The sequence below is a fragment of the Salmo salar genome, chromosome 05 (assembly GCF_965601325.2).
Source record: "Salmo salar chromosome 05, fSalSal1, whole genome shotgun sequence".
NCBI lineage: Eukaryota > Metazoa > Chordata > Actinopteri > Salmoniformes > Salmonidae > Salmo > Salmo salar.
In genome coordinates this window covers 80,000,849-80,018,992 of record NC_138295.1, presented here as the reverse complement: position 1 = coordinate 80,018,992, position 18,144 = coordinate 80,000,849, and the positions used below count along the sequence as shown (strand labels likewise).

Genomic DNA, 18,144 nt, shown 5'->3' with positions numbered 1-18,144 from the left:
ATGACTTTAAAATGACTTTATTTTACTTATGGCATGTTCAATAGAACAAACCGTTTAAAACTAGGACGCTGAAACGCTTCAGAGTTTTACACTTTTTGTTTTACTGAACATGCCATAACTAAAATAAAGGCATTTTAAACTAATTACTTGAAGAGTGCCTTGGTCCTTTTTTCGTTTTTTAGGTATTTCTTTGTGTTGTTGCCTGCCAGTACTTAAAATTGGTAAAGTCAGGTAAGTATATTATGGGGGGTAATGTAATATTCATGAGTGGGAGGGGCTCCCCGCTGAAGCACTTCCTCTCCTGCTGAGACACACTTCCTGGATTACACTGGGACGGATGGCACCTGCGTCCTGCCACCACACACACGCACGCACACACAAGCACGCATGTAAACACATTGGTTCATATACTGTAAAACGTACATTTATAGCCTGGGCATTGATTCGCTTCAATCACTGAACACAACCGGTGCTTATTAGAGACAGGCTTCTGTTTGAGCCAGGCGTCTATTTCCTTAACCTCTACAGGATCGGTGGGTTCCTTGCGGGACTGTTGAGCTAACGTAGGCTAATGCGATTAGCATGAGGTTGTAAGTAACAAGAACATTTCCCAGGACATAGACATATCTGATATTGGCAGAAAGCTTACATTTTGCACTGTCCAATTTACAGTAGCTGTTACAGTGAAAGAATGCCATGCTATTGTTTGATGAGAGTGCACAGTTATGAACTTGAAAAGTTATTAATAAACCAATTAGGCACATTTGGGCAGTCTTGATGCAACATTTTGGACAGAAATACAATGGTTCATTGGATCAGTCTAAAACTTTGCACATACACTGCTGCCATCTAGTGGCTAAAATGTAAATTGTGTCTAGGCTGAAATAATACATTATGGCCTTTCTCTTGCATTTCAAAGATGATGGCACAAAAAATACAAAGAAATGCATGCTTCTTTTCTTTGTATTATCTTTTATCAGATCTAATGTGTTATATTCTCCTACATTAATTTCACATTTCCACAAACTTCAAAGTGTTTCCTTTCAAATGGTATCAAGAATATGCATATCCTTGCTTCAGGTCCTGAGCTACAGGCAGTTAGATTTGGGTATGTCATTTTAGGTGAACATTTTAAAAAAGGGCCGGATTTTCACACAGCTCTTGCTCAATCAAATGTTGAAAAGACTACCACACTGGTTATTGTGACCAGTATGACCAGTATAAACATTGTAATAACAAATCCATTGCAGATCAGACATGCAAAGACTAGCCTGCCTATCAAACGATTTCACGTTTCAGCACCATTATCTCACTCGTTGCACCTCTTGTATCCACCGTAGTTGAGCCGACCATGTCAAAGCACACTGCCGTCTCATCCATGGCTCTTCTTTAGGTGATGACTGAGGTACGTGGTCTTCCTGTCTGGGTTGGCGCCCCCCCCCCCTTGGGTTGGGCCATGGCGGAGATCTTTGTGGGCTATACTCGGCCTTGTCTTAGGACGGTAAGTTGGTGGTTGGAGATATCCCTCTAGTGATGTGGGGGCTGTGCTTTGGCAAAGTGGGTGGGGTTATATCCTGCCTGTTTGGCCCTGCCCGGGGGTATCATCGGATGGGGCCACAGTGTCTTCTGATCCCTCCTGTCTCAGCCTCCAGTATTTATGCTGCAGTAGTTTATGTGTCGGGGGGCTAGGGTCAGTCTGTTACATCTGGAGTATTTCTCTTGTCTTATCCGGTGTCCTGTGTGAATTTAAATATGCTCTCTCTAATTCTCTCTTTCTTTCTTTCTCTCGGAGGACCTGAGCCCTAGGACCATGCCTCAGGACTACCTGGCATGATGACTCCTTGCTGTCCCCAGTCCACCTGGCCGTGCTGCTGCTCCAGTTTCAACTGTTCTGCCTGCGGCTATGGAACCCTGACCTGTTCACCGGACGTGCTTGTTGCACCCTCGACAACTACTATGATTATTATTATTTGAGCATGCTGGTCATTTATGAACATTTTAACATCTTGACCATGTTCTGTTATAATATCCACCCTGCACAGCCAGAAGAGGACTGGCCACCCCTCATAGCCTGGTTCCTCTCTAGGTTTCTTCCTAGGTTTTGGCCTTTCTAGGGAGTTTTTCCTAGGGAGTTTTTCCTAGCCACCGTGCTTCTTTCACATGCATTGCTTGCTGTTTGGGGTTTTAGGCTGGGTTTCTGTACAGCACTTTGAGATATCAGCTGATGTACGAAGGGCTATATAAATAAATTTGATTTGATTTGATCTTCTTTTGAACAATCTTTACTGTACTCACTGAAGTTCACTCGCAAACAATTCATTTAGACACGGCATCTATTTAAAACAGGTGTTTATTTGCTGAAATGTGTGCCGATGCCCGGCTATTAAAAGGGATGGCAACTATTTGAAACTCTGCTTTTAATTGAAGTTTTAAGGTAGACACACATCTGAAACAACACAATGTTGTGGTGTGATGTGGGTGTCCAGACTTTCACTGTCTGCTCAGCTCCTCCCCCTCAGTCTGCTGTGGCTTTACCTTTCTGCTACGGGAGTCTCCCTGTGGGACTGGACACACACCAGGGGAGGTCCCCTGCCGGCTTGGTGTTTGAGGCCCAACGACATAAATAGAGAGGCCTCCTCAAATGCTTTCCAACCGGCACAGGAAGTGCGTGTATGTGTGTGTGTGTGTATGTGTATATGTGTGTGTGTTAAATGTTAAAGGTGATGACTGAGGTACAGAGGCTTGCTATAGATCTGCTTATCTCCCAGCAGGACCAGGGGAGCATGCTGCTCTATCCCCAATATCACACACACACACACACACACACACACACACACATACTCACACACAGACACGCACACACACTCACATGCACTCACACACGCACACACATATATACAAACACACAGTCACACACACACACACACATGCACGTACGCACGCACACATACTCACACACAGACACGCACACACACTCACATGCACTCACACACGCACACACATATATACAAACACACAATCACACACACACACACACACATACACACACACACATGCACGTACGCACGCACACATACTCACACACAGACACGCACACACACTCACATGCACTCACACACGCACACACATATATACAAACACACAGTCACACACACACACACACACACACACACACACACACACACACACACACACACACACACACACACACACACACACACACACACACACACACACACACACACACACACACACACACACAGACAATAGAGAGCCACAGGAGATGGCATGTCCATAATAATCCACTCTAAGCCTAGTGCTGTGCTGGCCCAGCCAGACCATGCACCTGGCACCACTCCACCCTCCTAGCAGCTCCACATCATAGTTTGTGGGTGTGTGTGTGTGTGTGTGTGTGTGTGTGTGTGTGTGTGTGTGTGTGTGTGTGTGTGTGTGTGTGTTTTGTGTGTGTGTGTGTGTGTGTGTGTGTGTGTGTGTGTGTGTGTGTGTGTGTGTGTGTGTGTGTGTGTGTGTGTGTGTGAATGTGGTGATAGTGCGACTGAGTGGAAATTCTAGCTGTCCTCGCGCGTCACACATTGGTCGATGTTATTTGCCTGACATGATCAATATTGTCTACCCAATCAATATAGATGTACAACTTGGCGGAAGTTCAATTCCCGCTTTTACAAAAATTGATATGAAATCAGTCACTCATCTCTTGCTATCATATTCACTATTGAACTTCATTCAATAACGTTCAATTAATCAGAAAGGTTACTGTATAGGACTGCTGTAGATTCAGCCTCAAGGGGAGGACCGTTCTCTCTGTGGGCTAAGGTTTTAGATCGGAAGTAATTCGTCTGCGCGCAAGGAAGAAAGTTGTTTACAAACAGAAGAGAAAGTTGGACATGTAGCTAACTCGAGACAAACAGTTACGAAATAGCCTACAAGAATTCTTCTCCCAAGTTTTACACTCCGATGGGTTTTTACTTTAAGTAAGTAATATGTTCACGGTTTGAAAATGAAATATGCTAGATTTTAAGTTTGAATAGTCAGCTGTGTTGGCTAGCTTGCTAAAATACTGTTAACTCACCTGACAGACATCTGATTCTGGCAGTTATAACATTATAACTGCCAGCTAGCTAGAGGCTGATGCCTTACCTTGGTCAAATGTGTTTTAATGTGTCATAATTACAGACATTTCTTCTCTATGGAACAAGCAACGTTTTCTGTTGTCATTTGTTCCCGGATGTTGTCGTTTAACGTCATTAGTTAGCTAACTAACAGCTCGAGCCAGACTCTGAGACCCTGTTATTCAAACCTTGGGCACGAGGATGTCAGCAAAGCTGCCTACTAGCCAACAATGGTATGATGTGATGTGTTTGGCATTGGGTTACAAGGAGGTGTGTATGTCTGTGTGCTCGTGTGTGTTTGAGTGAAACAGGTCACGTGGTTTTGTGTGGCATGCTGATGTTTGTATGTATACCTCCTCCCTCCTGTCTTCCAGGTAGCTGAGTAAGAGGAGCAGGTGTGTATGGTTGCAGGTGTGAGAACCCACCCGGGGTCAGAAGTCAGGGAGGATGTCAGAGGAAGGGGGCAAGCTGACGCTGAGGCGTCTTGAGGGGCCGATCCACAAGTTCACTAAAGTAGCCCTGCCGACAGACCTAGAAAGACTACAGAGACACCACAGCAATATACTGAAGGTAACACACACACACACACACACACACACACACACGCGCACATATATACACACGCAAACTCACATCACCGACCATTGGAAGTTACTGAAGAACCACACAGAGAAGCAGCAACTGAGCTTGTTATTGCCTTACAGTTCCAGCATAGTGGACAATGGGATCGCCTTCATCAGGAGCACATCAATGCCAGCCGCACTGTGCAGGTAAAACATAGACACACACACACTGGCCTTGTGCTGAGTATATACGGTATGTTGTGACTGTGTGCTGTGTGCCTGCAGGAGATCAGGAGTGTGCATGTAAAATTGAGTGTGTATGTAAAATTGAGTGTGTGTTTTAAAAGTGTGTGTGTGTGTGAAGTGCTGCACAGTGTGTTTTCACAATGACACCACCATGTCTCTGGAAGTGAAGGATTCACCCCCACCTCCTTCCTTCCCTCACACACACACACACACTCAAAACACACCATTCCCCTCAGACCCCTTGGGAGGGGCAGAGTGCTTTCCTGTGTGGCGTGTGTGTGTTTCTGTCCGCTGGGCTGGGTGTGTGTAAGGAAGCTGAAGATGGGTGATGATACACAAGGACATGCAGCACAGATAGAGAAGTAGAGAGAGAGCAAGAAAGGCAGAGGGAAGCAGAGAAAGACGGTGTCACCCCACTCTCTAGGCAGGAAGGGAAGTCTCTAGCAGGAAGTGGGCTCCTCTGCTTTCTGTATTTCTGTCTGCACGCCTCTATTTTCATCCATCACTCATCTATTCATCCCTTTCTCCTAACTGTGAATATTATTATAGACCCCCCTCTCTGCTGCTCATCCCTTTGAGGGAATAGGTTAGGTAGTTTAGACAGCACACTACAGATCACTACCACACTCCATTCCCCCAGGGGGCAGCAGCAACCTTGTCCAGGTGGTTGATAAGCACATTCGGTGCTGTCAATTAGGGTGATCGTCAGTCAGAGTACCAGCTCGGAAAGCCTGCTGGTTTGTTTTGGGGTCTTTTAGTTTTCTATTTTTCCTTCTTGAACATATTTATGTTTACTCACCATCTGAACAAATAATAATCCACTTGGACCAGCCGACCAAGAGGTGAAGACGGAGCTGGCCCTGGACCTACGGTAAGGTAGCTGTCTCCTGGGTACATACATTCACACCTAGACGCATACGCTGATTTCTCACACAGACACACGTCAAATCAGGTTACAGACCAGTTAACTAGGCCTAAGACCCTCTAGACTTAGTGAGTGCAACAATATTAGCAGGCTAGTGAATCGGTTTTGTAACGCCCTGTGTGTGTTGGTGGGGCAGGGCCTATTTAGCAACGTGTGCCTGGTTTCACTTTCTCCCTGGCGTTTACTGTGTGTTTGTCTGTCTGGCCCCTACTGACTGACTGACTGACTTATTTATACAGTTTAGTTATAGGATATCCATCTATAACATATTTTTGTATCATGTTTGTGCTGTGTACTTGATCTTGTGTTTTGAAAAGTGACTACACCTCACCAGTCTAACTGTTTTACCAGAAAGGTTAAATTGTAACCTTAGAGTTTGCAGCATTACTAGTTATTGTTTATGGCCCTCTCATGGTAAATAACGACTTTAGGGGATTACGTAGATTACATTTAAGAGGTTTGAACCAACCTTCTCCAGCAGCACAGAGAGTTCATTCACCTGTTAATGTTCTTATTGTTGATGTTCTTTGTGTGTGTGTGTGTGTGTGTGTGTGTGTGTGTGTGTGTGTGTGTGTGTGTGTGTGTGTGTGTGTGTGTGTTTGTGTGTGTTATCTGTGAAGCATATGCTAACAGGCCTTTAGCGTTCTGACAGGTGTGTCTCCCGTGGTCATAGCGGCTCAATGCTAATCCAGTCTGCAGCTGTGTGTGTATGTTTATTCAACATGTCTAATTAGCGTGGGAGCATCTATTGGTCATGGCCTCCTGACCCCTGGTCTGGTCTGCCCTGGGGCTGATGGGTACAACCAGGGGAGGCCATCTAACACCCTCCTACTTCCCCCTCCTCACTCCTCCTCCCAGCAGAGACACTGGAACCTGTCTGTCTGTATGAGGGTGTACTTCTCTCTGTCTCGTGCCTCTTTTTTAAATCTATCTGTTGGGAAGTTGAACTACTTGTTGAACCTCTCTCTCCCTCTGTAGCAGTTGAGGGCTAATGTTAGAGAGATGGAGAAGCTGTGTGGACGTGTCCGCCCGGAGGACGGCCCCGCCCTGGAGAGGCTGGTTCAGCCAATCAGAGACCGAGCATCTGCTGCCGCGCAAGACTTCCTACTCCTGCATTCTAACCCCGCCCCTCTGCCACAGGCACCACGCCCCCCAGGCCACTCATCCTCAGGTAGCACCTTCCCTTCTATTCAACAACATCAGTTTATTCCATTCTATGGCAGCCATGTTAGCTCTTCCTTTATTGACCAATAAACTAACTAATAAATCATCTAAATGCTCATTATGAATTTCAGAAGCAGTAACATGTCCAGATCTAAAGTTGGTCACTCTGGTTCTCACTGACCTTGTCCATTAGGTGGTTCCCATGGTGATGATGTGGGCAGGGAGCCCCCTCCTGTCAATCAAACGCAGCTCCTCCTCCCAGTGATCCCCCTCAACGAGAGTGCTGCCGAGTCCTGGGACACCCTGGAGGAGGTGGGAATATTTGGGCCCCTTGTACTGTATTCACAAATTGTCTTAATAATAGATTAAGCGATCATAATATTTATTCATGTCTTTAATATGTCATATAGTATGTTTTTGTTTGTGTGTTATTGTTGCTGTGTTAATATGAGTTTGTTTTGTCAGGACCTGAAGGAGCTTAGCGGTTTGGTGACAGAGTTCTCTCTGCTGGTCCACGTGAGTATGCTATGTACAGTGCATATCGAAAAGTATTCCCCTTGGCTTTTTCCACATTTTGTTACGTTAGAGCCTAATTCTAAAATTGATGAGGAAAACAATTTAATCAACCTACACACAATACCCCATAATGACAAAGCAAAAACTGTTTTGTTGACATTTTTGCAAATAAAAACTGAAATATCACATTTACTTAAGTATTCAAACCCTTTAGTCAGTACTTTGTTGAAGCACCTTTGGCAACGATTACAACCTCGAGTCTTCTTGGGTATGACGCTACAAACTTGACACACCTTTATTTGGGGAGTTTCTTCCATTCTTCTCTAAAGATCCTCTCAAGCTCTGTCAGGTTAGATGGGGAGCGTTGCTGCACAGCTATTTTCAGGTCTCTCCAGAGATGTTTGATCGGGTACAAGTCTGGGCTCTGGCTGGGCCACTCAAGGACATTCAGAGACTTGTCACAAAGCCACTCCTGTGTTGTCTTGGCTGTGTGGATTTCATCAAGGATCTCTCTGTACTTTGCTCCGTTTATCGTTCCCTCAATCCTGACTAGTCTCCCAGTCCCTGCAGCTGAAAAACATCCCCACAGCATGATGCTGTCACCACCATGCTTCACCATAGGGATGGTGCCAGGTTTCCTCCAGATGTGACGCTTGGCATTCAGGCCAAAGAGTTCAATCTTGTTTCAGCAGACCAGAGAATCTTGTTTCTCATGGTCTGAGAGTCCTTTAGGTGCCTTTTCAAATCCAATTTTATTGGTCACATACACATGGTTAGCAGATGTTATTGCGAGTGTAGCAAACTCCAGGAGGGCTGTCATGTGCCTTTTCCTGAGGAGGGGCTTCCGTTTGGCCACTCTACCATAAAGGCCTGATTGGTGGAGTGCTGCAGAGATGGTTGTCCTTCTGAAAGGTTCTCCCATCTCCACAGAGGAACTCTGGAGCTCTGTTAGAGTGACCATCAGGTTCTTGGTCACCTTCCTGACCAAGGCCCTTCTCCCCATGATTGCTCAGTTTGGCTGGCTGGCCGGCTGGCCGGCCAGCTCTAGGAAGAGTCTAGGTGGTTCCAAACTGAGCAATCGTGGGGAGCTGTATGGACAATTTCTTCAACCTCATGGCTTGGTTTTTGATCTGAAATGCACTGTCAACTCTGGGACCTTATATAGACAGGTGTGTGCCTTTTCAAATCATGTCCAATCAATTGAATTTGCCACAGGTAGACTCCAATCAAGTTGTAGAAACATCTCAAGGATGATCAATGGAAACAGGATGCACCTGAGCTCCATTTCGAGTCTCATAGCAAAGGTGCTGAATACTTATGAAATTAGCAAAAATTTCAAAAAACCTGTTTTCACTTTGTCATTATGGGGTATTGTGTGTAGATAGATGAGGACAATTTGTTTTATTTAATCCATTTAAGAATAAGGTTGTAACATAACAAAATGTTGAAAAAGAGAAGGGGTCTGAATACTTCCCGAATGTACTGTATGTACTGTGTGATTGAGTGCTGACAAGGTCAGCAGATAATGCCTTTCTGGTGTCTAATGAGACAGGATGAATGACAGGGACATGGCTACGTAACATAGATAGCCTGCTGCGGCTATGCTAACCATGCTGTTAGCACACAGGGCAGTGAGGGCACTGACAGACAGTGTAGTGAGCGACAGCTAGCCTAGCGTCTGTCTGTCTGGTTGGATTCATGCTGGGGCTCCTTAGAGAGCAGGTCACAGCACACCACAGGTTACTGGAGTGGGGCTGCAGGCAGGTGTACTGCTGGGGGAGGGGGGATGGTAGAAAATGGGCCATAGGGGAGAGGTGGGAGACGAGAGAGGATAGGAGAGAAGGGGGCTGTGTCCATGGGGAGAAGAGAGGAGAGTGCCGTGGGAGAGAACCCAGGCAACAGGGCGTATGGTAGGCCAGGAGGAAAACAGACGACTCTGATTATCACTCTATCCTCTGGGAACGAAAGAGCGATAGGAGTGGGAGGAAGGGAGGGTTTAAACATGGTGAGGGAGGAGGGCAGAAAGAGGTGTAGAGAGAGAGATTTTGGGAGAGAGAGAGACCGACAGGAGATTGTTTTGGAGAAGAGAGCATAAAGATGTTTTAGTGCTGTGGTCTCTCTGGGGTGACTGGTGTCGTTCAGGGACCAATACTCAGCCTCTCAACCAGAGGGTAAACACTTCTGTGTGTCGGTGTTTCTACCTGCCTGGGGATTTGAGAGAGAGAGAGGGAGGGAGAGAGGGGGACAGAGACAGGCAAGGTGAGATGTTCAGACGCAGCCTGCTAGTGTCTGACTGAAGCACTCATCTCCCGCTGTTCCACTGGCTGGAGCCTAGAAGCTCCACATCCACCAACAACCATACATACATCTGGGATTTAAAGGGAGGGAGGGTGAAGAAATGGGAACCGAAGTGAACATGAGTGGGGGAGAGATGTGAGGACTGAGGAGAGGAGTAAAGGCGACAGCATGCTTCGGTTCAGAACGAGTGTGCTCGCATAATCCCTTAAGACCTTTGTTTGAAATACCAAGCAGATCTTAGTCACGCAATTTTACATCCAAGATGTTTGGTGCAGTCTCCTTGAATGACATCAAACATTTAATTGAAGAATCCCTACTGTTGATCAATCACAAATGAAGGGGTGTAGACTTCAGCTACCGACTTCGGCATGCCTGGAGAAAATGTTTTGTTAGCATGGCCGGAAAAACCCTCACCGAAGACCAAAACTAACAAAAGCGTCACAAAATGCCGTCATAATATATGCGGACACCTTAAGGGAGAGGAGAATGATGGATGGAGGGAGGGGACCGTAACGGAGAGGAGGGAGTTAGGGGGCAGTAAGGGAGGGAGTTAGGGGCAGTAAGGGAGGGAGTTAGGGGCAGTAAGGGAGGGAGTTAGGGGCAGTAAGGGAGGGAGTTAGGGGGCAGTAAGGGAGAGGGAGGGAGTTAGGGGGCAGTAAGGGAGAGGGAGGGTGAAGAAATGGGAACCGAAGTGAACATGAGTGGGGGAGAGATGTGAGGACTGAGGAGAGGAGTAAAGGCGACAGCATGCTTCGGTTCAGAACGAGTGTGCTCGCATAATCCCTTAAGACCTTTGTTTGAAATACCAAGCAGATCTTAGTCACGCAATTTTACATCCAAGATGTTTGGTGCAGTCTCCTTGAATGACATCAAACATTTAATTGAAGAATCCCTACTGTTGACCAATCACAAATGAAGGGGTGTAGACTTCAGCTACCGACTTCGGCATGCCTGGAGAAAATGTTTTGTTAGCATGGCCGGAAAAACCCTCACCGAAGACCAAAACTAACAAAAGCGTCACAAAATGCCGTCATAATATATGCGGACACCTTAAGGGAGAGGAGAATGATGGATGGAGGGAGGGGACCGTAACGGAGAGGAGGGAGTTAGGGGGCAGTAAGGGAGGGAGTTAGGGGCAGTAAGGGAGGGAGTTAGGGGCAGTAAGGGAGGGAGTTAGGGGGCAGTAAGGGAGAGGGAGGGAGTTAGGGGGCAGTAAGGGAGGGGGAGGGAGTTAGGGGGCAGTAAGGGAGTTAGGGGGCAGTAAGGGAGTCGGAGGCAGGGGCGGTTCTGGGAGGGGCATGGGGGGCCAGTGCCCCTATGACAACAATTTTGGACCCCCTTGTGGCCCCCCTAAATGTGGAGTATGAAATCATTTTTACATAACAAATTTTTGCTATCCTTCTTTTTTTACATCTGTTATTAGACAGTGGCAACGCGGAACACTAATGATTATGAACATGGTCTTTTGCCTGCTAATGCCTGCAATGCAGTGAAGAAAACGATATGACAACAATAACGTCTAATGTAACTGGCCCCTCTAACAGTACAACTGGCCCCAGCTTGGCCCCCCCAGTTGAAATGGTCTAGAACTGCCACTGGACGGAGGGAGTTAGGGGGCAGTGAGGGAGGGAGTTAGGGGGCAGTGAGGGAGAGGGAGGGAGGGAGTTAGGGGGCAGTGAGGGAGAGGGAGGGAGTTAGGGGGCAGTAAGGGAGAGGGAGGGAGTTAGGGGGCAGTAAGGGAGAGGGAGGGGGCAGTAAGGGAGAGGGGGGGAGTTAGGGGGCAGTGAGGGAGAGGGAGGGAGGGAGTTAGGGGGCAGTAAGGGAGAGGGGGGAGTTAGGGGGCAGTAAGGGAGAAGGAGGGAGTTAGGGGGCAGTGAGGGAGAGGGAGGGAGTTAGGGGGCAGTAAGGGAGAGGGAGGGAGTTAGGGGGCAGTAAGGGAGAGGGAGGGGGCAGTAAGGGAGAGGGGGGGAGTTAGGGGGCAGTAAGGGAGAGGGGGGGAGTTAGGGGGCAGTAAGGGAGAGGGAGGGAGTTAGGGGGCAGTAAGGGAGAGGGAGGGAGTTAGGGGGCAGTAAGGGAGAGGGAGGGGGCAGTAAGGGAGAGGGGGGGAGTTAGGGGGCAGTAAGGGAGAGGGGGGGAGTTAGGGGGCAGTAAGGGAGGGGGAGGGAGTTAGGGGGCAGTAAGGGAGAGGGAGGGGGCAGTAAGGGAGAGGGAGGGGGCAGTAAGGGAGAGGGAGGGAGTTAGGGGGCAGTAAGGGAGAGGGAGGGAGTTAGGGGGCAGTAAGGGAGAGGGAGGGAGTTAGGGGGCAGTAAGGGAGGGGGAGGGAGTTAGGGGGCAGTAAGGGAGGGGGAGGGAGTTAGGGGGCAGTAAGGGAGGGGGAGGGAGTTAGGGGGCAGTAAGGGAGAGGGAGGGAGTTAGGGGGCAGTAAGGGAGAGGGAGGGAGTTAGGGGGCAGTAAGGGAGAGGGAGGGAGTTAGGGGGCAGTAAGGGAGAGGGAGGGAGTTAGGGGGCAGTAAGGGAGAGGGAGGGAGTTAGGGGGCAGTAAGGGAGAGGGAGGGAGTTAGGGGGCAGTAAGGGAGATGAGGGACTTAAAAAAGCTCAGGATTGATCATAGTCATGACTGAAAGCGCTACAGAAAATGTATACCTGTTGTCTGAATATTGTCTATCCATATGTAATAAGTAGCTAATGTAAAAAGGTACCATGTCCATAAAATGTTTATAGTATGTACATACAACAACTACAACTACAATAAGGAGGGAGAGAAGGATGGATGGTGTCCAGCACACAGAGAGAGGGACAGCTGCCACTCTGAATATTTCATGAGCTCCTCACAATAACCCCCCCAGACCCCCTCCTACCCCAATATAACCCCCCCAAGACCCTTTCCTACCCCAATATAATCTCCCCAGACCCCCTCCTGCCCCATTATAACCCCCCCCAAGACCCCTTCCTACCCCAATATAATCTCCCCAGACCCCCTCCTACCCCAATATAACCCCCCCCAAGACCCCTTCCTACCCCAATATAATCTCCCCAGACCCCCTCCTGCCCCAATATAATCTCCCCCAGACCCTACCTTTTCTACTTTACACCCGCATCACCCCCCACAGACAGATACACACACTCATTTGTGGTGCTGTGTCGAGAGGGACCAGGTCAGCGGTGTGTGTCTCCAGTGTATAAACCCTGTGTGTGTGTGTGTGTGTGTGTGTGTGTGTGTGTGTGTGTGTGTGTGTGTGTGCAGTCCCAGCAGGAGAAGATTGACAGCATAGAGGAGAACGTCAACACAGCAGCAGCCAACGTGGAGGAGGGGACCAGGAGCCTCGGGAAGGTGCGTGTGAGCGTGTACACGCGTGTGTGTGTGTGGTGTTTGGGAGATCGATGGCACTTTGCCTCCCAGCCATTCTACAACGTTTGTCCCTATTGATCCAGCAGAATACGGAGGAAAGCTGCAATTAAAGAAATAGAGAGAATAGATGGAGAGAGGGGTTAAGAGGTACAGTGATGGAGGGAGGGAGAGAGGGGTTGAGTAGGGGGTGTTGTCAATGGAGAGTGCAAGGTGTGTGTGTGGGTGCAGGAGGCGAGGAGAGGTATGAAGGGCTATTTAATAGCTCTTCAGGAGCAGCGTTTGGCCTCCCACTGTTGGCTCAATACACACACACACACACACACACACACACACACACACACCACACACACACACACACACACACACACACACACACACACCCTCAGAATAAAGTCAGACTGACAGCTCAATACCCACAGACATATTACAAGCTCAGTGTGGTATGTCATGTGAGTTCTATACGGCTGAACAGACGCTGCGCGTACACACCCTTTGTGAGTCTAGTTGCAGCCAAAATATCACAATATTAAAAAAATTGGTCTATTTAAGCGTAAATGTACCACCTCTCACCCCATGTTTTGATTGATAAATGGAACTTCAACTCAATTCAACTTCCTGAATTGATGAAGTTGAAATGGGATTGAGCCCACATTGAGGTCCAGAATATTCAAGGGTATGGGTGTGGCTGTGCTGTTAAGGGATCCTGAGGGGTCTAAGCGGTCTAAGGCACTGCATCGCAGTGCTAGAGGCATCACTACAGACCCGGGTTCAACCCTGGACTGTATCACAACCAGCCGTGATCGGGAGTCCCATAGGGCGGCGCACAATTGGCCCAGCGTTGTCCGCATTAGGCTTTTGGTGAGTTTTTTTGGGGGCTGTTCGGGCACAATTTTTTTTCTGCTAGGCAACCCGAAGTTGGCGCTCCTTCGTCGGTAATTGGTCAACAGTAGGGATTCTTCAATAAAGTCTTTGTCATTCAATGAGAAACGACTTGTTTTCATGCACATTCTTTCATTAAGAAATACTGCACCAAACATCTTAGTTAGATGTAACTAAGATCTCCTCGGCAAAATTAATGACAGATTTCTTGAGTTATCTTAATTCTATTTTGAGGAAGTGTATTCTGGCTACGGCATCTCTAAATGGACAAATAGTACTATTGCTGCTTTTTTTCAAATTTTTCAGGTCTTTTAAGGGAGTATGCTAGGCTGGGCTAGGCGTCAGCTGAACTGAAGCATGCTGAGGCCTTTAGAAGCAGTGTGTGTAGATAGAAGAGGTGTCAGACAGCAGTGTGTGTAGATAGAAGAGGTGTCAGACAGCAGTGTGTGTAGATAGAAGAGGTGTCAGACAGCAGTGTGTGTAGATAGAAGAGATGTCAGACAATGTCAGACAGCAGTGTGTGTTGATAGAAGAGGTGTCAGACAGCAGTGTGTGTTGATAGAAGAGATGTCAGACAGCAGTGTGTGTAGATAGAAGAGATGTCAGACAGCAGTGTGTGTTGATAGAAGAGATGTCAGACAGCAGTGTGTGTAGATAGAAGAGATGTCAGACAGCAGTGTGTGTAGATAGAAGAGATGTCAGACAGCAGTGTGTGTTGATAGAAGAGATGTCAGACAGCAGTGTGTGTTGATAGAAGAGATGTCAGACAGCAGTGTGTGTTGATAGAAGAGATGTCAGACAGCAGTGTGTGTTGATAGAAGAGATGTCAGACAGCAGTGTGTGTGCAGTGTGTGTAGATAGAAGAGATGTCAGACAGCAGTGTGTGTTGATAGAAGAGATGTCAGACAGCAGTGTGTGTAGATAGAAGAGATGTCAGACAGCAGTGTGTGTAGATAGAAGAGATGTCAGACAGCAGTGTGTGTTGATAGAAGAGATGTCAGACAGCAATGTGTGTTGATAGAAGAGATGTCAGACAGCAGTGTGTGTTGATAGAAGAGATGTCAGACAGCAGTGTGTGTTGATAGAAGAGATGTCAGACAGCAGTGTGTGTAGATAGAAGAGGTGTCAGACAGCAGTGTGTGTTGATAGAAGAGATGTCAGACAGCAGTGTGTGTAGATAGAAGAGGTGTCAGACAGCAGTGTGTGTAGATAGAAGAGGTGTCAGACAGCAGTGTGTGTAGATAGAGATGTCAGACAGCAGTGTGTTGATAGAAGAGATGTCAGACAGCAGTGTGTGTTGATAGAAGAGATGTCAGACAGCAGTGTGTGTTGATAGAAGAGATGTCAGACAGCAGTGTGTGTAGATAGAAGAGGTGTCAGACAGCAGTGTGTGTAGATAGAAGAGATGTCAGACAGCAGTGTGTGTTGATAGAAGAGATGTCAGACAGCAGTGTGTGTAGATAGAGGTGTCAGACAGCAGTGTGTGTTGATAGAAGAGATGTCAGACAGCAGTGTGTGTTGATAGAAGAGATGTCAGACAGCAGTGTGTGTTGATAGAAGAGATGTCAGACAGCAGTGTGTGTAGATAGAAGAGATGTCAGACAGCAGTGTGTGTAGATAGAAGAGTGTCAGACACAGCAGTGTGTTATCTGTCATCAGGACAGGTGCCATTACACCCCTGCTTTACCAACACCCTGTACTCTGAACTTTCAACTTACCTCTGGTTGATTAAAATGACCTTCGCTGCCATGAGGTGAGGGGCTGGGAGGGCGTTTGAACTGGATCCATTTAACTGTTAATCTGTTAATCAGCCGTGGGAGGGGGTAGTGTGTGTGTGGCGGAATGTTCAGAGGAGTCACTCATTTACAGCCATCAGTCTAAAGGAGCGTCTTCCTCTCTGAAGATAACAGTATTAATAAACACACACACACCTCATTTCTCCAATTTTAATAAATGTGGGTAATTAAAGTATACAGCTTTGATGATGGTGTGTGCGCATGTGTTGCTGTTTGTGTGTGTGTGTGTGTGTGTGTGATCATGAAAGGCCAGGTAGATCTGAAGACTTCTCTTACTGTGTGTCTTAGAACATCAAAGGAATACCCCCCTGAGTGTGTGTGTTATATGTGTGTTGATTTGTCCCAAGTGAAGTTTCTTCTTATTTCCTTGTCTTTTTAATTGAATTTAAGAATCTTTATTGGGATAAAAAGTCAAGAAACCTAGACTGTCAATGCATGTAGTGACTCGTCTATCCCTCTGTCCTCCCTCCAGGTGGTGGGCTACAGGCTGGCAGTGTTACCCGTGGCGGGGGCAGTGTTAGGGGGGGTGTTGGGTGGTCCGCTGGGCCTTCTGGTGGGGTTCAAGGCAGCGGGGGTGGCAGCAGCGCTTGGAGGGGGGGCTCTGGGGTTTGCAGGGGGGAACCTGGTCCAGAAGAAACGCAGAGCTAGAGTAGAGTCCCAGATGAACCAGCTCACTGCACCCCCTACGGAACCAGAACCACCGCTGGACAAGTGACTTCTGATTGGTCGTGGCGGGACCTCTGACCTCCAGAAGCCTACACTGGTCCAGGTACTGCCCGACTACATTGCAGACGCATGCTAGAGCTTACATATCAGCTGACCACATCATATGATATAGCAATCTGATGCCCGACTGCACAGTTGAAGTGGCGCACAACCATTGGTTGATGCAACGCCTGCGCATCTAGTCAGGCAGGAACTCAACCAAGATATCCCTCAGACTGACTGACTGTCCGCTCAAACAATCTGTTGTTTGACCAATAGCTTTGCTCTCTTTACTGTGGTAATAAGGAACTCCTTCTCGCTGCCAATAGACCGAGGAGAGGTCTGTGAAGAGAAGCCTACTGTGAAGAGAAGCTTGCCACTGGGATCTACCACTTCCCAATCAATAGGACTTTTAAACATTGTAGGAGAGCCTTGTTGAGGACCTGAGTGTGAAAGGGAGGTGTGTGAATGCTGTGTTAGTTGAGTGTGATGTGTGTGTGTGTGTATATATATATATATATATGTGTATATATATATATATATACACACACTGGGTCTGTTGGCTTTGTATTTAAAACTTTAAAGTAACTGTCCAGTGTTTCCAGATTTATATTAAATATGACCTACACATTTTTACAATATAAATGAAAGTTTTCCTTCCAAAATCAGCTTTTCTGTGTTGGAATGGTGTGGGCGTATACTGATCTTAAAAATATTCATGCGAGTAGACCGCTGATTGGCCAGCTCATCATCCTCTGAGGAAACAGCAAGTTTTGAAGTTTTTTTTATTTTTATTGTTCTACAATTAATGTTTTGCCCACAAATACGAGTATAGGATGAGATTACAGAACTTTCACTGCACAGTTACTTTAAGTGTATGATTAATAATGCACATCTTCTCATAATATATAGTAGCAAACACTACACCCTGCCTAGTTTTGTAACATAAGTCATGCTGTTTGGTGCCTTTTAGTACAGACGGAGAGATGGTAGTCATGTTATTATACTGTGTTTCTTGGACAGACTGTCTTAACTACCCTCAGTCTTTATCAAATACACACTCAGTGCCAAAGCCAGACACTGCCTGGGTCAAGCATCTCTCTAGTTTATGAACTTATTGATGTTTATCTGAGTCTGCCAATATGTCTGCTGCTCTGCTTAGAGTATAGAGCTCATTAGAGGGAGGAGGAGGTATAAACAGCAGTAAATGTCAAGACTGTGTCCTGGTCTGAACCCTGCTGGAGAGGAGCCTCTGACAGACTGGAATGTGTCAATTTGACAGACTGGGGAGCAGAGAATAAGAGTGAGTGATTGAGAAAGGTTAGGAGGATAAACACAGCTGTCCTGGGTGTACCCATTACCAGGTAGAACGTTGTGATGAGTGTGAGGCCAAAGTTTCCCCTCTTAAGAGTGCCACCATAGAAACAGGTCACACCTGATGTCATCTACTACAAGTGACCTGTAACCTCTGAACTCAGACCAACTAAATATGGATGCTCTTAATCTATGTGATTTACTGGGGTTTTATATTTGCCAAAGAAAACCAATAAAATCTGCTTCTGATGAAGGAATTG

At 47.0% G+C, this 18,144-nt stretch overlaps 1 protein-coding gene across 2 annotated transcripts; it reads left to right on the top strand.

Moving 5' to 3' along the window:
- The first annotated feature begins 3,824 nt into the window (after positions 1-3,824).
- stx17 (syntaxin 17) lies at positions 3,825-18,141 on the top strand. Of its 2 annotated transcripts, XR_001325708.3 has the most exons (9): positions 3,825-3,992; positions 4,505-4,700; positions 4,835-4,900; positions 6,843-7,035; positions 7,222-7,340; positions 7,494-7,544; positions 13,086-13,172; positions 16,338-16,634; positions 16,877-18,141. XR_001325708.3 is itself a non-coding variant. In XM_014184045.3 (8 exons), the coding sequence occupies exons 2-8, from the start codon at positions 4,578-4,580 to the stop codon at positions 16,578-16,580; spliced, it is 882 nt and encodes a 293-aa protein (XP_014039520.1). In that variant the 5' UTR covers positions 3,825-3,992; positions 4,505-4,577; the 3' UTR covers positions 16,581-18,141. The 2 variants fall into 2 exon arrangements, 1 of the variants encoding a protein (XP_014039520.1); XM_014184045.3 differs by having other exon boundaries at positions 16,338-18,141.
- Positions 18,142-18,144: the final 3 nt, after the last annotated feature.

Excerpts from the sequence above, each read along its gene's own strand:
- stx17 (XM_014184045.3), top strand. The coding sequence starts at position 4,578 with ATGTCAGAGGAAGGGGGCAAGCTGACGCTGAGGCGTCTTGAGGGGCCG. Across the intron at positions 4,701-4,834 it reads ACCACAGCAATATACTGAAG|TTCCAGCATAGTGGACAATG; the intron begins GTAACACACACA and ends ATTGCCTTACAG. Across the intron at positions 7,545-13,085 it reads AGTTCTCTCTGCTGGTCCAC|TCCCAGCAGGAGAAGATTGA; the intron begins GTGAGTATGCTA and ends GTGTGTGTGCAG.